The sequence below is a fragment of the Rattus norvegicus genome, chromosome 13 (genome assembly GCF_036323735.1).
Source record: "Rattus norvegicus strain BN/NHsdMcwi chromosome 13, GRCr8, whole genome shotgun sequence".
In the NCBI taxonomy this organism is placed as follows: Eukaryota; Metazoa; Chordata; class Mammalia; order Rodentia; family Muridae; genus Rattus; species Rattus norvegicus.
The window spans coordinates 109,099,732-109,125,201 of NC_086031.1; the positions used below are offsets into that span (position 1 = coordinate 109,099,732).

The 25,470-nt window shown below is 37.2% G+C and overlaps 1 protein-coding gene across 3 annotated transcripts in view; it reads right to left on the bottom strand.

The window, feature by feature from the left end:
• Positions 1-4,390: 4,390 nt before the first annotated feature.
• Cd46 (CD46 molecule) overlaps positions 4,391-25,470 on the bottom strand; it is a 30,782-nt gene continuing 9,702 nt past the window's right edge. Inside the window, 6 exon segments of one of the 3 annotated variants that reach the window (NM_019190.1) lie at positions 4,392-4,505; positions 11,281-11,341; positions 12,617-12,652; positions 15,020-15,061; positions 19,962-20,006; positions 22,817-22,999. In NM_019190.1, the coding sequence (NP_062063.1) occupies position 4,505; positions 11,281-11,341; positions 12,617-12,652; positions 15,020-15,061; positions 19,962-20,006; positions 22,817-22,999 (368 nt within the window). In that variant the 3' untranslated portion in view covers positions 4,392-4,504. 3 annotated transcript variants of the gene reach the window in all.

Consider the following 25,470-nt stretch of genomic DNA (forward strand, 5'->3'; position numbering starts at 1 on the left):
TCTATCATGTCTGTGTTTTACCTATTATTTTTCATTCATAATTCTATGGCAATGAGAAGTGGGCCCTGGAAAGTTAATTTGCTCTGCCAATCATAAGGAATTAGAATTAGGTTGCTGCAGACAGACATTAAAAATGGAGGTCATTAAGACAGGAATGAAATTCTAAAGATGAAAGATTAGCAGAGACAGAAGGTTGGAGCTCTAGGCTGAGGGATGTTACTAAATGAGAAGACTATTCTTGGTTCCAAGGGAACTGTGGACTCTGACCCTCCCTTGTCAGGGAACTTACTTAACCACACTGTCATGTGGTCCTTAAAGGGGAGCAGGCTAATTTCAGTTGCAATGGTAGCAGATGGAGTTCTACTTTCCACGGAGTTTATTTCAGTCCTTCAATAGGTGGTGAAACAGTTCTGTAAAACCATTCAGAGATTCGCCAGCACTGGGGGTGGTGGAGGGGCAGGGTTAATGTTTGGAGAAGCTTCAGGAAGAAAACAGGTGGCCCCTTCCATAGCTAACTATGAACTACCTGCAGTACGATATTTCAAGTCAGTGGGTTTTAATAACTGATGGCAAATCAGCTGCTCAGGAAGCCTTTTCTAAGTCTTCATCCCAGTATCCTTACCCCAGATGGATGCCTTGCCCATTTTGCTGGAAGTGGGAGGCTGTTGGAGCATTTGCTGGAAAGGCTTCCCAGTGGCTATGATGCACCCTGCAGCTGCAAAGCTATTTCAAGCTTTTGATTGAAGAATCCACATTCTAAGACCCAGGATATGCTGGTGGGAATGGCCGAGTCCCTCAGCTGTATTTTTTTTTAATTTGCCCCACTAAAGTAGAAGACTGCAGATCCTCTATTAACTACACATTCTTTTTTTTTTAAACATAGCTACCCTATCCAAAGCTTCCAATTAATTTGTATTGAAAATATGATTAAAACACCCCCAGGTCATGATTCTAGCTCTTATTGAGTTAAGTGCTAGAAAGTGGGATTTAATATCATTGCACAAAAACAATGGTTTAAGATTTATTTCCATTTTAAAAATCATAATATTCTCATTGAATACTTAAACTGTGCCATATCCTGATGTTCTGAGAAGCAAAGTGAAACCAGAACACCTCTCAGGGTTTTTTTTTTTATCTGAATTCATATAGCCTTTTATATAAAATTGTCACTCTGGGATAGTTTTTCATAATTGACTGGTAATTTAGAATTTTTTTGGCAACACCCTCCTGAGTCATGTTTATAAAACCATGCTGTCAACCCAGGTAGAAAGTCTTTTGTTAAGGCATTACTTTTTTTTTTAACTGGATTTTTAAATTTACATTTCAAATGTTATCCCCTTTTTCAGCTTCCTGTCCATAAACCCCCTATCCCATCCCTCTCCCCCTGCTTCTATGAGGGTGGTCCCCCACCCACTCCTTCTTGCCTCCCCACCCTGATATTCCCCTACACTGGGGCATCGAGCCTTGGCAGGACCAAGGGCCTCTCCTCCTATTGATGTCCAACAAGGACATCCTCTGCTACATATGCAGTTGGAGCCACAGGTCTGTCCATGTGTACTCTTTAGATGGTGGTTTAGTCCCTGGGAGCTCTGGTTGGTTGATAATGTTCTTATGAGATTGCAAACCCCTTCAGCTCCTTCAATCCTTTCTCTAACTCCTCCAATGGGGACCCCGTTCTCAGTTCGGGGGTTGGCTGCTAGCATCCACCTCTGTATTTGAAAGCATTATTTTTTAAATTAAGCCTTACCAGACTTTTCAGAAATGAATACAGTGTATTTTTGTTAGCTGGGGAAAGAAAGATCTGCAGCCAGTTTACTAGATCAAAGAATTAAGTCTAGACCCTAGCATCTTTAAGAAATTGGTCTAGGCCTTCAGTTTGGAAGCTGGCATATGGTCTCAAGAATAGGTAGCACACTAATGTTAACATACTTTTAAGGGAAGCCTCCTAACACAGTACCGCATTGCTGTGGCTTTGGTTGTTGGTGATTCCTGCAAGCAAGTACTATGTTAGCTGGTCTCAGAATGGGGCTTAGATGAGTGTTGTTCAGCTGAGGTTGAGAGCAACTTCCCTGTTTCTGGAAAGGCCATGCTATTTTGATCATATGTGCTTCCAGTTAATATGTTGGTGCATAAATTTCATGTCACTACTGTAACAAATTAGCACAAACGTGATTATCTGAACACACACAACATTCTTAACAGTTCTGAACAGCAAAAATCTAACATTTTTACTGGATTGAAATCAAGGTACCATCAGACACAAACACTTCAGTGGTCACACTGTCTTCTCTGATCAGTGTTCACCTTTTAACAAAATCATGATGTGATTAACCTGCTCGTCAATTTGAGAAATATACTGCTGTCAGCCTAAAGAAGGAATTCTTGAAGCTCACCTCAAGTACAGATTTAATATTTTTTGAGATAACATTGCAGGTGGAGGTAGGTAATCAGATGACTTAATTTTTCCAAGTACCATACTTAATTTGTTCAACTAAGCATTAGATATTCCTTAAATTCCCAGTGAAGCCACAAGTCCCAAACACTAGAGCTCCTGTTTATAGCACAGGATTTACACTGTAATATATAATAGTCTTCAGAGCTAATTTTCACATCGGTCTTACTACCTGTACTCAGGTTTTACTGGGTTTTAGTCCAGTCATGTCAGGAATCAAAGTGGATAGTTTTTCAGTATTATCTGTGTGGCAATATGTTCACTTGCTGAATGTAAACAAGAAGAGAAATTATGCATTCACCTGTTCCCCAAGTATTATATTTCCCTCATATTTAAGAAGTGAGGAACAAAAAAATTTTTACCTTCACAAATGCAGAAGAGAGCTAGTGTTCTATCTGATCTAAAATAAAATCAATGGCTCTGGAGTGCCAGCAATGACAACTTCACAGTGAAGGGGCAGAAGACTGTGAAATACATAAACAATCCACAGGAGGGCAGCAGATCTCAAGGCTGACAGCTCATCTTAGGGTAACCTCAGGATGAGTCTAGAGATCTTAAGCATACTGAATCATTGGAAGAATACTTGTGTATCAGATTCGTTCAATCCTGTTCTTAAATAGGCAAATTGTTAAAATATGAAAATTCCAGTCTTGCTTGAAATGTTAGCTCTCTGGTATCATGAGCTTTAGAACACTGTAGAATTGCTTATTTCCCTTAAACCTTAAAATTAGGATGCAATTTCAGGTTCTTTTCACCCTTAAATCTTTCTAGCATAATTCAAATTTATTGCTGGTTATTTTATGTCAATTAAAAATATGCTAGTCTCCTGTTAATTTTCTAAAATGCTTTAATCAATGTAATTTTCATTCTGAGTTTTTATTATTCATAAACATCACTATCATATTTTAAAACTATAATCTGTCATTGCTTATTTTGACAGACATCAAGACTTTTAAGCAAACAAGGTTATGTTAATAATCTGTTAATGACTTTTTTCTTCCCAGTGTTAAGGAATGAATTCAGGGTCTTGTATATGCTGAGCAAGCTTTCTGTTGAACAACTTTAAGTTCAAGTCTTTGAAATTTGGGTTTTTAATAGGCAGAATTAACTATGACTTTCTTTAAGCTTTTATTCTCTTTATATAGAGAGTTGACTGTCAGGTTCTTTATTCACTAATGCAAGTTCTCAACCTCAGCTGCAAATTAAAATCACCAGAGAAATTAAAACCTCCTGTGTTTAGGCCACGTCTGAGTAACAGGAAAGCCCACTGGGGTGATACTCAAGTGTCAATAAAGCACCTTGGGGGAGGCTAGTGGGCAGCCTCAGGTGAGAAGCACTGGCCTGGCTTTGCTTAATCTGCCTTACTTCATATTTGCAAAGGCAAGAATTATTTTCACATACAGAAAATCATGTCCTATTAGTTACACAGGTCAAGTTTTTACTTTGTTTTGGGGCCCTATGAATGCATTAAAATGATATAAAAGTTACGTCTCCTATCAGACACATGTATACAGACTGTTACATGTGGCTAATTTAAGGCTAAGAAATAAAAGATAAAGAGCCTGAGGAGTTAGAGCTTCCCAGGACAGGTAGAACATGCATTGGCCTTGGAGGAACATGAATTCGGACAGGTGACAGATTGAGAGTGTAGAAGATTCAGATGTGCTTAATTCACAGCCAGTGAAAGTGTGAGGCATAGTGGTAAGAGCTGGAATTGGACAAGGTGGAAATGCTTGGAAATGTGGCCTTCTCCCTGCAGATTCAATGTCGAGGGCAGAACATTCTGCTCAGGACACAGGCACTCGGGGCTGGATGCTGAGACCCTTGGTGCGCTGAAGGGGCTGAAATGTGAGGCTATAGTAGAAAGGTTAGACACAGATTGTATTTAGAAACACAGATTCGATTTACACTAGAAATGCACACACACATTACCACAAATGAAGCTCCTGCAAATATATAATTTTGCTTTTGCAGACTTGAAGAACCAGTTTTCAAAAATGGAACAGTAATGACTTCCACACGTGGGATTTTTCATCTTGCTGCAGATACATTTCTGTAGTTAAAAGACACTTTACGTTAAAATGTGCCCCTTTCTCTGCCATTTAGACAATCGTTTTTAAAAAAGCACTTTTCCTCACATTTATATAACTGACAAAGTATTTGGCAAAAATAAAAATATTCATATAGACGTGTCAAATATAAATGCTAAGATGAAGGTTAAATTTGAAGCAGAGCAAGCTATAAAGGTAAATTTATTTTAAAAATAAAATATTTGATCGAAAATATTTTAAATTAAGTTTAAAAATAGTAAAGCCATTTTTTGTCTTTAAACAATTAGTATATTTTTCTTGTTATCTTTTTGTCTATTTTTTAAATGCTGTGATTTTAAGTGTAGCACCACGCATAGGTACAATTGCTACCTTTTTTCTTTTTTTAAGTATGTGAAAATGAGTATAGATTTCAATTTTTCTTAATCGAGTTCCTGGGTGGTTTTGTTTTTCTGTTTTTTGTTTGTTTGTTTGTTCTTCTGTTCAAGAATTATCTTCCTGAAGTAGCCACTTGGAGGGCACAAAGATTGGGGTGTCACTCAGAGTGACCGTAGGTGTTTATACTCAAAACAGGGTTCACCTTCACTCAGTTACAGTTTGTATTCAGTCTTCTCAAGGTGACGTTTGCTTCGCCCCTCTATGCTACTAAGCATAAAAGTTTAAAATACACCTTTGAAAGGGCAATTAATCAGGAGTGGCAGTTTTTTCTCTCAGCACTAGTTCCTCAGAGCCTGACTGAGCTGGGACCCGGTGGAGGTCAAGCTCTGTTCTACTTGAGTATGACCTCCCTCCAGAGCTCCAGCTGACAGCAGGAGTCCCACTTAGAAGGGGGGAAAAAATAGGGAGGCAGAGGGGAGGGACCTGAAATCAGGGAAGGAATAGGGGCAGGGGCAGGTGTTAGGGGAAGACAAAAGAGAGGTCTGAGGAGTTACTGAGTGAAGGTGAGTTCCAGGCCTATCGACCAAAATTTCAGGATTCTCAGTCATGTATATAACATTAACCCTGAAATCACATACCTCCCAGCAGCTAAGCACATTTGACAGTGCTGTTCAATGTTTACTTCCCAACTACTCTGTTCAAAACAAATGATGTAAAAACTCGAGGAACAACATTATGTAAGAAAAACAGTTCAGGTTTATATAATTTGAATATTGGAGAAAAGCTATATAGTAAATCTCTTATGTAGTAAGTCAACTTTATGACAAATCAAGTATTTTTTATTTATCTTGACTTTGCATTGAGTATAATTTCTTTCTGTGGTGTACATTTTTCTTTCCCATACAGTTTTTTCTTTATTTACTTTCTTTTCCTTTTTGGGGGGGTGGGGCTCCTGTTTCATTATGTAGCCTTGTCTGGGACTCACTATGTAGATGAGGCTGGCCTCAACCTTAGATCTGCCTGCCTCTGCCTCTTGACTTCTGGGATTAAAATCATGTTCAGGATGATCCTTATGTAACTTACAGCATGGCTTCTAAATTGTGGGGTTAGTAGTAATTTTGTTATATGCTTTCTAAACAATTATTTTCCTAACAATATTTTCCTATGTATTCTTTGGTACAAAAAAAAGTAGAACAGTCTGTTGAAAGCTCATAAGTTTGAGTCAAGTAGGAAAAAAATGCTAAAATTAATTGTATTCTTGACCTTTCTGCACCGTGTTGTGGTATTCCTCAGGTATCTGTACTGACCATAGTTTTTAAGCTGTCTCATTTGAAGCCAGAAAACTTACAGGTGATAAAATAATTAACTTAGTCAATATTAATTTAAGTTATACCAAGTAGTATCTTAGCATTCTATTAGCATCACTAATAGAAAACAATGAAAATTACTATTGTGGAAAACAAAACACATGAATTATGCAAATAATACTTGTACTGGCTGGTTTTGTGTGTCAACTTGACACAAGCTGAAGTTATCACAGAGAAAGGAGCTTCAGTTGTGGAAATGCCTCCATGAGATCCAACTGTAAGGCATTTTCTCAACTAGGGATCAAGGTGGGAGGACCCAGTCCATTGTGGGCAGTGCTGTCCCTGGGCTGGTAGTCTTGGGTTCTATAAGAGCAAGCTGAGCAAGCTAGGGGAAGAAAGCCTGTGAGTAACATCTCCCCATGGATTCTGCATCAGCTCCTGCTTCCTGACCTGCTTGAATTCCAGTCCTGACTTCCTTTGGTGATGAACAGCATAGAAATGTAAGCTTAATAAACCCTTTCCTCCCCAACTTGCTTTTTGGTCATGATGTTTGTGCAGGAGTAGAAACCCTGACTAAGACAATACTCATTTATGGATTAACTCTCACCTCTCTTGGGATGTAAGTAAAGAAAAACCTTAGCTGGAGTAAAGAAAATAATGCATAGATGAAAAAATTTACAAGTGAAAACAGTTAAGTAAAAAGCACTTGTTCAGAAGCATATAGACTTTTAAGATGAATGTCAAGTAGTGTGTTGCCTCCAAGAGGAGAAAGTGAACAAAGACTGGAAAGAAAAATGGAAAGAAGTGTGTGAACTATACTTATTTAAGACATGTCAGTGATCCTAACTTACTCTCTTGTATATGCGATAGACTAGGCTAACTGAATAGCAAGGCCCTGAAGTTTTTCTAACTCTGTATTCCCGGTGCTGTGATTACAAAACATGGACCAGCAACCTGGCTTTTTATGTTGATCCCAAGGATTAAACTCAGGTCTTCATGCTTACATGGCAAATAGTTTACTGAGAAGATACCACCCTAGTCCAAATTCTATCCTTTTCTTATACCCAGAAGACAATAACCAATACTATAAGATACTTTGGGCTATTTTTCACAAACTTAAATGAATTGCTTGTACAATGTCTGTAGTTTGTGATGATGGCTGGAGAAGGATCATTATGTTCTCAAGACATCACAAATATCAAAGCCAGTTTGTAAAACCATACTTTAACAGCAATTAGAGAACATCTATGCTTTCTTCCAGTCATCCCCCCCCAAACAGATACATTTTATATAGTCTTATGTAAGAAGTTAGCCACCAATGTGGTACTGTGAAATATATATTTGGTCTTTATTATTCTGTACCCAACAATTCAATATCCTTAGACTCTTCAAAGTGATATCCTTTTTGTGTGCTAATGAACTGATTTATGGTTGTAACCTTTCAGAAGCTTCAGAAAAGATCTAGACAGTACTTGAGGATTGACATTCAACCATACTGCCCAACCTCCAAGAAAGAGAACTGAAGCCTAAATGATCTAATTAATCATGATTACTTAAAGGGGAAGGGGCAGAAAGGACTGGTTCGGAGATTCCAGATAGGTGGAAGAAAGGTTTCTAGGGGTAATTCCTTCTGAAGGCATGGAGTCTTTTTGCTCCTTCTCTGACATACAATTTTCCTCTGTAGTTCAAACTGGTTTGAGTTCTGTGACTCTAGCAAATTAATTGTGGTGACTGTACCTTATAGTTGGTGGGTAAAATAACTGAGCTTGGGACTGACATCTAAAAGGGAGAATTGTGGAGATCTGAATGGAAATAAAGAGCACCAACTGTTGTCTGCTGCAGATCTGACTGATTTCTGTGTGGAAAATCTACATATTTATTTACAGCAATCTGCATTGGTTGTCAAGTGAGATCATAGGAGAAGATGAATTTGTTATTCCTGATAACTTAGAGGAAATGAAAGCCACTTTGATTATAGACATTAAATACTATTAAGAAAATAGCACAAGGGCTGGAGAGATGCCTTATCAGTTAAGAGCACTGACTGCTCTTTCAGAGGTCCTGAGTTCAATTCCCAGCAATCACATGGTGGCTCACAACCATCTGTAATGGGATCCAATATCCTCTTCTAGTGTGTCTGACGATGGTGACAGTGTACTCGTATAAATAAATAAATCTTATAAAGAAGATAGCACAAAAAAAGTTAAATAAAGGTCACTGTTAACCCACTCTTGAAAAAGTTATACATAGATGAGATGTTGAGGGGTGGGAGAGATGGCTGAGTGGTAAAAGGCACTTATTCTTGTAGAGAAATCTAGGTCTGGTTCCTCAAACCACGTTGTGGCTCACAACTGGCTGTAATTCCTGTTCCAGGGGATCTGGTGCCCTACTCTAGCCTCCTTGTGCACCAGGCATGTACATTTACATACATGTAAACAAAACACTTCTACAAATAAAAGATACACAAACACACATATAGAGAGAGAGATAGACATTATGGCTGAGTGTAGTGGTGCACCCTTTAATCCAAGCACTTGGGAGGCAGAGGCAGGTCTACAAAATGAGTTCAAGGATACTCAGAGCTACACAGTGAAACCCTATTTCAAAAAAAGAAAGAAAGAAAAACAGAAAAATAAAAAAAGACTTAGTGATCTTAATATCAGAAAAGAAAATAAAAGGCATGATAGTAATTTTTAAATTTTCAACAATGGATAATTTTATACAGCAGACCATACAGCACCCTTGGGAATGCATTAAACAGTAGGTCTCAGACCTGCGCCAGACCAAAAGATCAGATCTCCAGATGATTCATGAGTCTACAGAGATATTGTTCAGGATGTTAAAGAAGAAGTGCATCTCTTTCTTTGGGACTCAGGTATATTACTACTAGAGAGGCAAGTCGGGAGGATATCACAAGCTTGAGGCTAGCCAGAGCTACATCAGGAAATAGTCCCAGAGAACAAACAAGAGACCCACACACACCCGTATGTGGACGTCAGTGTTCTGAAGGCAAGCATCCTGATTTACTTTCTCTCTGTGCTGGAGACTGATGCCTTATGCATGATAAGTATGGGGGAGACTTTTAATTTAACCACCATATGTTATATTGGCATCTTGTCATTAAAAGGTGCAAATTATATCTTAAAAGACTATCAATACAATTTATATTTTAGCTCAGTGGCCATTAAGAGGCAATTAACCTCTTTCCACACCATTCTTGGGAACGTTATAATTGCACTACTCTGTACAGTGACTACATTACAGTTTGAAGACAAATTATCTTCCAAAACATTTTTTTTTTTTTTGGGTTCTTTTTTTCGGAGCTGGGGACCGAACCCAGGGCCTTGCGCTTCCTAGGCAAGCGCTCTACCACTGAGCTAAATCCCCAACCCCCCTTCCAAAACATTTTTAGGTATTTAATTTTCTGTTAGACCACTGAGAGCCCTGAGGTGGGATAAGAGGCCATTTCACAGCAGGGGATTATGATTTGCCTCCTGCACTAGCAAGGGATGGTTTTGCCAGCTGCAGACAGTTTCTTCAAGTGTGTGGTATTTGGAATTCTGAGAACTTTTGAGAGGGTGTAAATTTGAGATCCCTGAGGTGGGTGGGGTTTTCTTAGGAGGCTGCTGCTGGTTCCTGCTGCTGCAGTTTGTCAGGTGGCCATGAGCAAAGAGGAGAAGAAGAAATTGGTTTCCTGATGTCATAGGTTGGATTTGCCCCAAGGAACTCAAGCCCTTAATCAGCAGGAAGTAGTTTAACGAGGTCTGTGCACCCTTTCCCCTCTAACCTTTCTCTCCTATTTAGTGTTGGGAAGTTGAAAGGGACTAGAGTAGAATAAGGGTTGGGAGGATGGTAGATACAAGAACCCAATAAAGTAGACAAAAAAAAAAAACCAACTGTCTAGTTATGTGATGTTTTTATTTAAGTTAGTTAGAATAAAGTCATTTTATTTTTAAAATAAATAAATGAAAAGATTGAGCTTTATACAAGTGAAGAATATTTAGTCCAAACCTGATAATTAACTTAAAAGGAAACATGAAACATGTCTTTTATTTATTAGGAATGATTTCAGAGCTATTTTAAAGTGACAAAAAAAATGAAATTACTTAAATCCTATCAGAAACTTCAAAGGACTAATATAATTTGTGTCCTAAGATTTATTCCAAATCTTCCATTACAGGTAAATTTGCTACATTTAATTTTAATAATTTAACTCCCTGTTTTTGCCTAGGGACTTGCCACCCTAAATACCCCCATCTCCTCTAAATCCCCATTTCTTCTGAAGTATATGTATTTTTAATTTTTCCTGATTTAATCCTCCTTTGTTTTAGTCTTTATAGAGATAGAACACAGATAAAAGATAATAGAGTGCCCTGTTTCATGTTTCCTTTTAAATTAATCATCAAGTTTGGGCTATACAATAGAAGTATATTCTTCACTTGTAAAAGCTCAATCTACCTACCTATTTATATGAAATTTATTCATATATTAGTGATTGCTTATTTAAATTTATTTTTAAAATAAATTTATTTACTTTAAAAATAAAGTCACCTTATTCTAATTTTAGCCTTTCAGCTATTTCTAATACTAATTAATGAATGAGTTACTATTCAAACGATTTAGGGAACATGAATAGTGGCAGTCTTAATCACTCTGGTTAAAATTAATAAATAACTCTAAATTATTAAAAAAAATCAGACCCCCTACATAGCTTACCACTAGCCAAGTTAGACAAATGTAAGCTTTTATCACAAAAATCACAGTGACTACAAAATAAAAATATCACAGTGAAATATTTCAAATTTAATTTTGGCCACGTTTGAACTTAGAAAATAGGGAATGCTTTATAATAATCTTGTTTCACTAAGCAGCTTAAACTTTCAAATCCCATAGAAAACTTTCTTGTACTGATAATAGCTGCTTAAAAAGCCACTCCATACAGATCCTTATGCTTTAAAGATGTAAAACTGGCCGACCATGTTTTAGCAAAAGAAATGCAATTTGCAGGGCAAATTACTACAGGCAGGCCTGGAAGAGGAGGGTGTGCAAGGCAAAAGACAAAACAGTTGCGTGGATGACAATTTAGAATATTTACCATTTCTTCCTGTACTCAGAACACCTGAGTATGATGAGACAAATTACAATAACTCCAACAACTGCAAGAAAAGGGAAATAAACAGCATGGGACTCAGAATCGTTAAGGCCTAGATGAAATGTTAAGGCCTAGCCAGGTAGAAAGTTGGGGCCTCTAACAGTTACTTGGTTAGCCTGCCATTATAAGGAAACTTTCTCATATGTTTCTGCTGTTACTAGGAAACTTTCTAATGCCAAGATTGAGTACATATTCTATTATGTTCTGTGCCCTTGGAAACCAATTATGCTAAAAGTCAATAGAACTGTTTTGTATAACTACCTACAATAAGCTTGGACCCAAACCAACCACTCAACAGCACTTCCTGCACCTGTGTATAAACATTTATGGTAAAAGCTGCCCATGGGATAGACCCCCAACATAAGAGAGACACGTGCACCAATATAAGAAACTATTTCCCGAGACCTCCCTGGGAACTGACGTCCTACTTGGCAGAAAGAGACATGTATGTGGGTGACTGACATCCTGGTTAGTAAGTTAAGACACGGCTGTTAGACAAGTCCCATCCTGGTGGACAAGTAAGGACATGAATTTTAGACAAGGCAAGTCCCCTGCCACAGTTGAATACCCCAACCAATGGGAGCAGGATAAATGTATAACAAAGACATGTTGCTAAAGCAATCCCCTATCCCTAAATCCTAATTGGTGAAATAACTTGGCACAGATATTTGTGGGTTTGGGGTTTAAAAACCCTGTCGGATCTTAACTCAGGTCATGGTTCAGTTCCTGAATCTGGATCATGGCCCTGGTCAACTAGCCCTGGGGTGCATGCTGAATAAACTATCCCTTTCTGACTGGATCAGTGTTTGTGTGGTTTGTAAGGCAGTTACTGGACCCCATCAAGAATGACTGCCGAGATTCAAAATCTAAGCAAAAGAAATAAATCAGTGATAATCCAGTGGTAAGGAGTTATAGATTTAGATTCCATCTAGAATCTTTATTCTTAAATCCAATTCCCTGGAATCACAGACCACAGTAAGGAAGAAGAGATCTCTGGGTTAATTTAAAGAATTATCAAGAGCATACTGAGGATGAACATTCATAGTGTGCCAGCTTAAAAAGGCCCGAACTGCTTACAGGCTACTTCTGAACAGACATACAGAATATGAAATAAAGTTAGTTAACAAAGGGTAATACATAAACAGCCAGGTTTTTCTAAGTTAGCTAATTTCAAGTTTAAAAGCTACACAAGCCAAAGCAAAACAACAACAAAAAAAAATTTTTTTAAGTGCTGCTTTACAGTAACAGATTTAAGCAGTGAAAAGTTTGGGATACTCACCTGAAGTAACAACAATCAAAGCAATGATCCATGCATCTAGAGAAAAAAGAAGCCAAACATTTAGAAGTTTCTAGATTGGTTCAGATAATCCACACTTACGAGAACACAATCACTAATGTGCACAAGTCATTTATATCAAAGAATACTCATAAGCCCATTTCCAGGTTTTGGGTCCCAACTTGTGAAATTCAATTTTCAATATTACTTCTTTTCTTATTCCATCAGTTTAGTAAAAAATATTAAAGAACAATTAGGATTCAGTGATAGAGGAAATTCTTTATGCAATATACTATCTTCTTGTGTTTGGTTTGGTTCAGTATGCATTCTGCAATTTCTTATAATTTTAAAAAGAAATCCATTTTTCTCAAAAAGTGGATCTGTACAATGTTATAAATAAATTTCAGTCAATTAATTAAACAGATACTATTTGCAGTTCTTACAAATAATAATCTTATCAGGGCCCCGTCTTCCTCTCTATGCCCTCATCCCACCCCACGCCCACCTTGCAAATGAAAACAAAATCCTAAATACCAAAAGCCTTCCCTTCTCAAAGTGTAACCTAAGAGGTAGCTCAGTAGCAGAGCATTTATGTGTCATGCTCAAGAAATGTCTGCAAACATTGATAAGTCATCCAGAGAAACTTCATAATTGACTGACTGGCTGTGCTGGTTTTCTTTCTAGTGATGAGATAAAATACTCTGGCCAAAGGCAACATAGAGAAGGAAGGAATTGGTCTGGGTTATAGTTCACTCAGGGAAGTCAAGGCAAGAACGAAGACAGGAAGACAGGCCTGTCAGCTATTCCATGGTACATTACCTTTTTAACCAGGAAACTCACAGTTAAGGGAATACAGCAGAAACCATGAAGAAAGGTTATTGCTGACTTGATAGAAGTTCATGCTCAGCTCGCTTTCTTAGGTTTTGTTTTGTTTTGTTGTTTGTTTGTTTGTTTGTTTGTTTGTTTGTTTTTGAGGAACTAGCTCTGTAGACCTAGTTGGCCTCAAGCTTATGAAGATTCAGGAATTAAAGCTTGGCCTCAAATTTACAGAGATTCACCTGACTCTGCCTCCAGAATGCTGGGATTAAAGATGTGTACTCCCACCGCCGGGCTTTAGCCAGCTTTCCTAAACAGAGTAGAACCATCTGCCTAGGGAAAGGTTCTGTCCATCGTGGGCTGAGCTCTCTTACACAAATCAACAATCAAGACAACGCCCTTTCCCCAGGCCTGCAGGCCAATCTTGATCTAGGCAATCCCTAAATTGACACTGCCTTTTCAGGTGACTCTAGGCTGTATCAAATTAACAGTCGATGCTAATTAGGTCACCGAGAACATTAAATTCTACAAAATTGTAAATTTTGAAAGTATTTATGTCTAGTAATGGATTTTATTCTAAAGTTGCATAATTTTTATTAAATTGCTGTGTCAAAGAATGAAATGTTAGTCTGAATTCTGCTCTCACAGTTATCACATGTTTAACAGTTTAAGAAAGCACTGGGTTTACACTGGGTTTATGGGCATAGTCATACATAGCGACCAAACTCTGAAGCTAAACCATACATAGAAGGTTCCCGAACTGTAATGGTTTGACCCAATGATCTTCATTTTACATTGGTATGATACTGATGCATATTCAGCAAAAAACAGTGCTGAACTTTGAATTTTGACCTTTGCCTGTGTTAGCAATATGACATAAGGCTCTATCTTAGATTTTGGCAGCACAGGGAAGCCAGGATCACATGAGTGAAATCAGAACTCTGACCATGTTACCCCCTCTGATAATCTTCAGACAGATACGCTAAGTGCACTTTCAACTCAGGATATTCCATTTACCATGGGTTTATCAGACGTACTCTCCCATGCAGATAGAGACACAATTTTATAAAAAAAAAAGCCAAAAATAATTTTTAAGAGTAATCATTGCTAATCTAATCTAATAAATAAAATGCAGCAGATTTTTGTTTTGTCATAACTTTTTAAATTTCATTGAACTTTAACTGTTGTAACTATACTTGGTTTTGTTTAATGTATATTGTATAAACTGAAGTCTACATAAGTTATTTTAAGCCAGTCTTACAGAAAATAAAGCTAATCCAACTCATAGCACTTTAAGGCCTGTGTACATCAGACACCAATAGGAAGAGACCCACATGGAAGGCAAGTTGTGTTGTAGGCTCTTTAGCACGAGCTGACTGACTTCCTATTGAGGCCTTCTATAAACTGTACTTTACCTACATGCCACTCTGCACGGTAGGACTGATTTGTCATGGTGTCAGCCCAAAGTTAGTAATCTCAACTTTTAACGATCACTACTGACAAGATAGGCTGTTTCTTTAACTGCTCATGATATTTCCATGTACATTATTAAGGTGTCATATTTCAGGGGTGTAAGTAATTGAAATTTACCGAATTCTTGGCCAAATATTCCTTCACGGGGACTAGGATATCCTAGAGAAAGAAAAAAAGGAAAGAAAAGCGAGTTAAGTAAAATAAAACAAAAAAGAAATAGAAGTCAAAATCCTTTCAATTTCTGCTTATTTTTACCTATGTATAGACTCCTAAACTTTCATTTTCCTTAAATATTTTGTATTTTGAGTAGCATCATCAGATCCTAGTTTCATGTTTTCATTATTAGCTTTCTTCATGACCAGTAATAATTCCTATAGTAATAGTATATAGTGATATATATATACATATATATACACATATATATAGTTCCTTTTTATATATAGTTTCCTCTCAAAATTGGTCTGTAAATTTCATAAGATTCTAATTAAAATTAAAAATACTGAGTGGGCTCAATAAATACTTTAGTTATTAACCTGAAGTGGAAGAAAACTTTCTCAACAAAATAAATCCCAAATAAAAATAGGCCACAGTAAATTTTATCAATAATGAAAAGCTGAAAACTTTCCCTCTAAAATCAGGAACAAGACTGGGTACCCGTGTTTGCCACTTATAGTTAATATAGTGCTAAAATCTAACCAAAGCAATTAGGTAAGAAAAACAAAAGAAAATGGTTACAAGTTAGAAAGGGATACATAAAAGTATATGCTTGAAAGTGATGTCATCCTGTGCAGTCGGAGTTGAATCGGGGCCTATGGTAGCCTATCACTGTACAACTTTGCTTCAGCCCCAGCCATGACATGTGCTTTTGTGTAGACAGTCTTCCACAGAACTAATGAGTTCAGCAAAGCTGGGGAATAGAAAACCAGCACACCAAGAAAAATGACTACCTTTTTTTTTTTTTTTTTTTTTTTTTTCCGGAGCTGGGGACCGAACCTAGGGCCTTGCACTTGCTAGGCAAGTGCTCTACCGCTGAGCTAAATCCCCAACCCCGAAAAATGACTACCTTGAAAAGGAAATGGTAACTATACTGGAAATAGCATTTAAAAAGGTAAAAATCTAGAAATAATCCCAAGGCAGTATAAGACTTACACAGAGAAATTGACAAACCTTTGCTGTAAAAGATTAAAAAGATAAATGCATGGAAACTCATGGCTGTGGTTTGCATACAAAGCATCCACAAAGAGCTCATGTGTTGAAGACTTGGTACTCAACTGATAGACCCAGTCACTGAAAATGGTGGTGTTTTGTGCACTCTGGTTAAATTAGTAGAATCCATTGCTAGAGCTATAACTTGATGGCAGCATTAATAAGTGGTAACAATTAGGAAGCAGGCCCATCTGGAGGATACAGGCCTCTGAAGGCTACACGTGGTCTGTTTCTCCCTGATTTTAGCGGTTAGATGAGCAGACTCCTCTGCCACACACGCCCACCACTGTGTTCTGCCTCACCCTAGGTCCACAGCAGTGGTGTTAGCAGAATATAGAGCAAAACCTCTGAAACTGTGAAAATACATCTTTTTTTTCCTTTTAAATTGTTTCTCATAGAGTTCTGTCATAACAACAAAACTAATACAGACATCTTATATTTACTAGACAAAAATATTTACTTATTTAATACTTATAAAATCATTTAACACTCCGTTTACAGAGTCAAGATAACCCCCGTTAAAATTGTGATGATGCTTTCTTTCTGCAGAAATAGAAAAATCTATCCTAAATCAGTAGAAAATCTGAAGAACACAAAGTTGAGAGAATTCATACTTAATTAAAACAGTATGGTATTGAAATAAAGTGAGGCATTACAGACCTATGGAATAGAACTCAAAAAATAAACATGCGTACACATTTAAGGTTATTTTAAACAAGGATGCACAAGAACAGTCATTGGGAAAGGGTAGTCTCTTCACCAGTTGGTGTTGGGAAATTAGATATTTTCAGCTAAAAGAATGAGGCTAAAGCTTTAGAATAAAAAGCTTAGATTGCTCAGATTATTAAAGAGAACATCTAAAACTATAAAACTTTTAGAAGAAAATATGGGGAAACACTTTATGATTTTAGGTCTGACTGATATTCTGAGTGTGACACAAAGTATAGGCAATATAAGAGCAAAGCAGATAATTGAATTTCATCAAAATGAAAAGTTTTGTGCACTAAAGGGAACTAACAGACGAAAAAGAAACGCACAGAACGAGAGGAAATGTTTGTAAATTGGATATTTGACAAGCTATTTATAGAAAATAAAAGTTATTCTTAAAACTTAGCAACAGCATTATCAAAATTGAAAAGCCCAAAGACTTGAATAGATATTTCTCAGAAGGATATACACGGTGACCAACAAGCTCATGATAAGATGCTCAATATTTCACTAATATTAGGGAAACAGAAGTAAAACTAATGACACCCAATCACATCTACTAACTTGGCACTGTGGCTTGAATCCTTGTTTTCTTCAATACGCAGAAATTCCTGCCAAGAAGATGAGGGCACACATGTGCCATTATCTAGGTACTGGGTTCACTATTGCGCCAGTCTGTCATGTTGCACAGACTTTTCCCTACCACTCTTTACTCTTCTCTCATGTTGTGCTGTAGCCAGAAGACATTTTCCAAAGAGCATTTTGACATTACATATCTCCCTGAATCCAGAGCCATGAAAGGGAAGTTTCTGTCCATTAAAAACCATCATCTGTGATATTTTGTTATAGCAACACAAAACAAACAGATGGCTTTTGTTATAAAAACAAAATAAAATGTAACAAAAGACCAGCACAAGTAACAGTGAAGATGTGGGAAATCTGGACCTTTTGTTCACTGCTAGGAAGAATATAAAATCATGTAGCTGCTGTGGAAGACTGCACATTTCTTCAAAAAATGAAATTGAATCACCTTATGACCTAGAAGTTCTGCTCCTAGATGTACGCTAGAAAAATTAAAAGTGGAAACTTTGAAGAGGTGACTAACTCCATGTTCAAAACAACACTGTTAGCTAGGAGGTGTGCATAACCAACCTTAGTTTATCAACAGATGACCAGATAAGCAAAGTGTGACAATATACACAGTGGATTATTACTCAGACATGAAGAGAGTTCTAGCACCAGATGAAAGTTACATGGATTGCAAAATAGTTTTAAAAGGATTTAGCTTATGAAGTAAGCAAGACATAAAAGGACAAATGCTGTATGATCTAGTTGTAGGGAGTACTTAGGGAGCAAGAGGGAAGGAAGTCATTGTTTACAGTGGAAATTTCAGTTAGGGATGATGAAGGGGAATTGGTTTCACTAGAATGTCAGTGTGTGTAATGCCAAAGAATTGTCTGGTTAAATTGTAAAATTAACATAGTGATCTACAAATTTTAAAAAAAATCAAATATTAAAAAATAAGAGTACTATAGTTAAAAAAGGATAAATCTGACACAGGAATGGCTAGAGTTCAAAGGAGAAAGAGGGCCATAATACCTGTGACATTATGTACAATGGAAAGGGAGCAAGCTTCTTCTCCCCAGCTGAAGAAGCTCTGCTTATAGGTCACTTACGTCTGCCCTCCTTAGTCCCTAAATGAAAATGAGGAAGGGAAGAACCCTGCTACCTCCTCCTGCAAACATCATCATATGTTTCAAACGTACCAACAATTTTGTACAAGAAACTCAGATATATGTCTGAGATTATGTAATTCCACTCAGGGAAACACCAAAAGCTTTTTATTTAAAACTTAATTTTTATTTCTTAATTCGTGTGTGTGTGTGTGTGTGTGTGTGTGTGTGTGTGTGTGTGTGTGCATGTGTGTGCCATGTGTATTTAGGTTCCCCAGAAGGCCAGAGAGTGTCAGTTCTCCTGAAGTTGGAGTTACAGGTGATTATGTGTCACTTTACATGGGTACTGAGAATCAAACCAGGGTCCTATACAAGAGCAATACTTGCTTTTGACCACTGAATTCTCTCTCCACCCCCATCCTTACCTAAAGCTTTTTATATAACATACGGCTCATAAACATTGGTAGAACAATTAATATATAATAATCAAATCATGTAAAACTTCTGGACACACATGACCACTGGGAGTAAAGTATGATATATAAAATGCAACTATTATGAGACGATATCTAAATAAACCCCAATCTGAGACATTAAGTGAAAGGAACAGTTCAATTGAAAATATTCAGTTTGATATAAGTTTTGCTTTAAAAAAAGAAAAGATGGACTGAGGAGATAGCTCAGAGGTTAAACACTTGATACATAAGAGTAGTGATCTGAGGTTCTGATCCCCAGAAACCTACATGAATATAGGCAGTCTACCTGTATTTCTAGCCTTGGAGGCTACCTGTATGTGTGAGCTCTGGGTTTGACTGAGACATCCTGTCACAGTGAATAAGGTGGAAGAGAAATATAAAATAATCCCCAGCATCAACTTTAGACTTCCACAAGCACTTGCATATGGCTACACTTGTATGCACATACAAACAAAAAACATAGACAGACAGACACACATACACACACACACCATAAAACAATGAGAAAAAAAGGAAAGAAAAGATAGGGTTGATGTACAAAAACAAATAAAAAGCAACCCTAAATATAGTAGTAATTAACTTTGACAACACTATTTACATAATTTAAATGTATAAAAATAAATCTATATCCAGAAGTATAGAAACCTAAAACTTTCTAGTGTAAGTAAAAATACTAGAAAAAATTCATTTCACATTAAAGGGGTTTTAATTTATAAAAAAACCCTATTAAATCCAAATCAACAAAATATTTTAGAAAAAGGGGGAAAATATGAATAAATGATAAATAAGTAAATGACTTGCTGGCAAGAACCTAAAAGCAAAGGTCACTTAAGATGAGGGTTTGAAGAGTTTGATCACCACAGTGACACCTCCATCTCAAAAAAAGTTCAGCTCTATTTTTTTAAAAATTAAGAAATGAAATTAAAGGGACACCATTTTTCACCAATATCTTATAGAACTCTTAACGACATCGGTTAAGGTAAAGAACTGTCAAACCTGATTCACTGTAAACTGGAGGCTTGGTAGAATGAGGCTTAGGACCTAGAAAAATAAATTGAGTCTATCAATTCACTTGACTTATTAATATAAAACTATGGATTTAATTCTAATATTAAAATTTTCAAAAAGATTAGCCGTCAAAGTAAAAAATACACATACTTCCTGTTCTCTATAATTCTACTTCTAGGGATTTGATCTTCGAATGTTTAATCTGCATGTATAATTGCACAGACGTGTACAAGAATGTTCATTATAGCTTTGTATTTACAAATACAAATCTTATAAGGTGACTAAAAGTAAATTATAAAAAGAGTTTGTTCAAGGTAAACATGCACCCTAACAAGTCAGATACCATACAAACAACGTCATAATCTCTCCGCTTCCACATACTATCAGACCTACCATAGCACCACTGGTACAGGCTGCTACTGCTGCTTTCCAACGCACATCTTTCCCTAATGGACAATAAAAAGTGACTGACAATTCTACCAAGTTTTTTTAAATTATTATTTTACAGAAGGATTCATCTAGTTTCTCTTTTTATTTTTTTTTCTCACATGCCTTCCAATAAGAAACTAAATCTTTTATCAGGTGCTTACTGTCAACTCTTTCAAAAAGTCATTTCAATGTATACTCAACCAAAATATAGAAGGAAGCTGCTGGGAAGCATCAGTATCTTGTAGGAATTATAAAAATATATTCCAGAGGCTAGGCATTGTGATACCTCTAATGCCAACACTTGGAGCCAGGAAGAACTGTGTGAATTCCAGGCCAGCCTGTTCTCCATAGCCTGTTCTAGTGGAATTCTTGTCTCAAGAAAAGAAAAAAAAAAAAAAGGAAAAAGGCATTCTAATAATTACTGGGTGATCATGTACAACTCTCAATTCTTTGCATCCTTTAAAATGTTAAGGAGATAGAACATATTTTAAACAAGTTAGAACCAGTAATTGAGATTTACTTGAGTTCAATATCCTTGTAAGAGCAACAGGAATCCAAAGCTCATAGAAACGAAGCCAGTTTGGTTAGGCAAAGTCAAGCTAGGATTCTGTGTACAGTCTGCCCTGCCTAATGCTTTTCTCCCTGTCTGGTTGGTGCTGCCCCTGTGTGGAACCGAGGAAGGAGCACTGAGGTGGAAATGATGGCTCCTCCCATGATAGCAACTTCTCCACACTCAACAGCAGCTAATTAGGAATCTTCAAAAGGAACTTCTATTTCATTTCAGTAGTAGATATTTCCTAGCTTTCAGTTGCTAAGAAATCCAGTCTCTGTTGTCAAAACTAGCTGAAAAAGACAAAAAAAAAAACAAATAAAAAAATAAAAATTTTAAGTAGGTAAGGGGAGTGGGAAGGAAATGGAAAATGTAGGTCTTATTCTGGAGGCAGAAGAAATTTCTATCTATATGCACTACTTAGAAAGAACTGAAAAGCTGGGCATGTCGCATGCTTGTAATTCTAGTAGTGAAGAGACCTCACTAAAACTCAAAGTCTCGTGACTTTGAGGCCAGCTTGGGCTTCATGACAAGACCCCAAACAGAATAACAAGACTCCCACCCCTTAACTGATTACAGTTCAGAAACTGAAACATCACCTAAGTCTAACACGATAAAGATCAAAAGTGTAAGCAAATCACTTGAAAAAAAAAAGAATAAAGTAGCAAAGCTTAGTATAGAAAACACCAACATACAGAAGCCAAGAACCTCCCTTTTCATTAAGATTGATTCAAACCAAACCAAGGTTGGTAGCTAACTGTAGGCGCTTCCTGCACACTAGGCACTGCGTAAGTCCTTTAAAGCCATCCCACTCATGTCTTGAACCCAATAAGAAAGGTACTATATTATTTTACACATTAAAATACACATTTAAAATCGATATAACTTTTCTACGTTAACATTCCTAATCTGGAGTGGAGCTATAGCAAATGAAATAGAGCTACTGCATCTGACAAATGAAATGGCTGCAAACATTCTCTCTATACATTAAGTGTACTAAGTGATGAATAAGTAGAACTGCAGGAATTTAAAGGGTATCTGAAAAATCACCAGGAATTTAAGTTTTTTAAAATATAAGCAGGGAATTATTAAATAGGAGGTATAATTGGAGAACTTGTACTGGAGGAGGTGCCACTAGAAAAAAATAACAATATGGATTGGGTTGAACACAAAGAGTTACCACTGGCACTTCCACTGGGAATTTAAAAGATCTTTTTAAGAAAATGTAAGCAAAATTGTACTAAACCTGAATAACTCAAAGTTGGAGGTTTTGTACTGAGGCAGACCACATTAGAAACCAAAACAATCTAATTTAGACCAACCTTTCCCTATCATGAGCCCATGCCTTTCATTCTTGACTTTTATAGCAATGAAAAGGCTTAAATTTACTCTGAAAGTTTGTTGCAATCTACTTCTGATACAGAAATACTCTTTTTTTAAAATTTATTTTATTCATATGAGTACACTGTAGCTGTCTGCAGACACACCAGAAGAGGGCATCAGATTCCATTACAGATGGGTGTGAGCCACCATGTGGTTGCTGGGAATTGAACTCAGGACCTCTGGAAGAGCAGTCAGTGCTCTTAACCACTGAGCCATCTCTCCAGCCCCAGAAATATTCTTAAAAGAGCTTACATACTGCTATGCTCTATCTAAAAACTAAAGTTCCTGGAAAACAAAACAAAAACCGACCACAATAGCACAATTTTATACACATATGGCAGAGGCTTGAGGTGGGTACAAAACCGTTTTTCGGGTATCATAATATTTAACATCAAAGAAATAAATTTAAAAACAAGCAAGGAAAATAAAAAAAAAAAAAACGCCAGAAAAATAAAGAAGGAAAATAAGACAACCTTTGTACCTTTAAGACATTGTGGGATAGAGGGCTCCCAAGAGCTCTTAGCACCACAGACCACCATGCTACTGCCCTCCATGTAAAATCCCTCCAAACACTGAAACAGCACTAGTGCTTGGTAGGAAAATTTTTTTTCAGTTCTTGATATCTGTCTTCCATTTTGTAGCACTGGAAATGGACATTTTACCACTGAAAAGAGGAAAACCGCAAAGAATTTAATAAAAATCTGGTTTTATTTTTCATATCAGTTTTCTGAAACTTTCAAAACTACAACTTAGAATTGAACATATTTTATGTTCTAAATATATGAGCACACAGCTCTCTCAAAAGTTCACATTGAAATTCAACCTATGGCAGTACACAGGGTATTTTCCATTTTTTCATATTCCTTAAGAAGTGAAATGAGTCACAATCTATTAGACTGATTCATAATCTACAAAAAGGATTGGGAGAGGGATAAAAATTGCTAGGCTAGGCACTGTGGATATGCCAGAGTACACTGTGAGGTGAAATCGAGCTGCAGCTAAGACCAGATCATGTGGGCCTGAGTGTCTATTTCTTTCAGCCCAGAGCTTCCTTTAACAATTCTTGGAGGTTGGCTAGTAAGGTTCTCAGCTTTGGTTTATATGGAAATGGTTCACTTATTTTAAACACTCTGTCTTGGAGGCTTTCTTCCTGATGAAAGATCATAGGTTAATTATTTTGTTTTAATAGACACCATTATCTCCCAGCACCAATTAAGAGGAACCAGCTGTTTACTGTTTACTGCTTTAGTGGTTCTTTAAAGTAGCAAACTACTAAAACCTACCAAATTGCTCACTCTCTCTGTGTCTCTCTCTGTGTCTCTGTGTCTGTCTCTCTCTGTCTCTCAGAAACAGAGACAGACAGAGAAGGACAGAGAGACAGAAAGAGTTCACTGAGTTTCCTAGATCTGAGATGGTTTTGAATACAATTTTGGTCAATTTTTGTCAGCTTTTATTCAAGTAAATTTCAACTATATGTTGAGATGGGGTCTTATTTTGAAAGACTGCACATACATAAGAGCCATACCTGGCTCAAATGATTTCCTATACTGTTCTTTGCTTCTTTTTCCTGAGTGCCAATTACATTTATATTTTCGTACTTAATGTTCTTCACAAGTCTGTAAGCCAATTCTCTTTTTAAAAAATTCTTCATAAATTATGTTGGATTCCCACTGACCTGTCTTCAGGTCAACTAATCTTTTATTTAGTTATACAATATTTGTTATATTATTTATAACATATGAATAAATATGATTATAAATTTTAGCAATATTTAGTTAGGGATGTTGGTTATAATTTGAATGTTGTGAAACACACCTTTTCAAGTACAATGGAGTTCTGAATAAAACACGTTAAGGGGCACACAGTCCACACACAGAAAAGTTCCAGCGCTCTAAACTTTCTCCAGGTCTGCTGCGACACACGCTTGCTTTCCTACTTCCACAACAGGCCAACCATTGGTCTGTTTTCTATTCCTATCATGTGAGGGGACCACCTGCCTTTCACCATTTCACTCCACAACAGGCCAACCATTGGTCTGTTTTCTATTCCTATCATGTGAGGGGACCACCTGCCTTTCACCATTTCACTCCACAACAGGCCAACCATTGGTCTGTTTTCTATTCCTATCATGTGAGGGGACCACCTGCCTTTCACCATTTCACTATTCACTAAGTAAAAGGAACGTGGGATCCACTTTTGGTTTTGCATAAACTAAAACTTCACTCATTTTGGTTCCTGAGTGTTAATTCATTGTTTCTATTAGCAACAGGTATTTGTCCCTCATTTCATAAGGTAAATGTGTTTCCAGTTTGGGATGTCGTAAATAATGAAGCCAGAACATCCTTAAACATGTTGTTTGCATGTTTGCATTTAATGTGGGCTGCTGATTGTGTGGTACATGCAGTGGCTTGAATGCCAAACGGACCAGACGCCCTCCATATTCGAGCATGAGCTGGGGAAGCTGTAGAACTGTAGAACCTCATTGGAGGAAGTGGGACCCTGGGAGTGGACTTCAAAGTTTTATAACCCTGTTCCACTTCCTGTCTGTTCTCTGTTTCTTGTTCTGCTAAGATTAGAGAAATCCTAGTCACAATGCTGTCACCAAGGAGATGCCTGTGACTATGCCCTTACCTCCACGATGCACGGTGATGAGCCAGAATGTCATCTCTTAATTTGTTTCTTATCATGTATTTCGTCACAGTGACAATAAAAGTAATACATAATATATTATCGTATATATTTATTTCAGTGTATGTGTATAAAAAATTTTCAAATGTATTCTACAAAATCCTTGCTCCACTTTGTGTTGTTCTTACCAGCAATGTCTCAGTTCCAACTACTCCATCTCCTTGCCAGTACCTGGTACTGCTGTGTGCATGCGCGTGTGCGTGTGTGTGTGTGTGTGTGTGCGCGTGCGTGCATGTGCGTGTGTGTGCGTGTGTGTGTGTGCATGTGTGTGCGTGTGTGTGTGCATGTGTGTCCGTGTGTGCGCGCGTGTGTGTGCACGTGCGTGCATGCGTGCGTGTGTGTGTGCGTGCGCGCGTGTGTGTGTGCGTGCGTGCATGCGTGTGTGTGTGTGTGCGTGCATGTGTGTGTGCATGTGTGTGCGTGTGTGCGCACGTGTGTGTGTGTGTG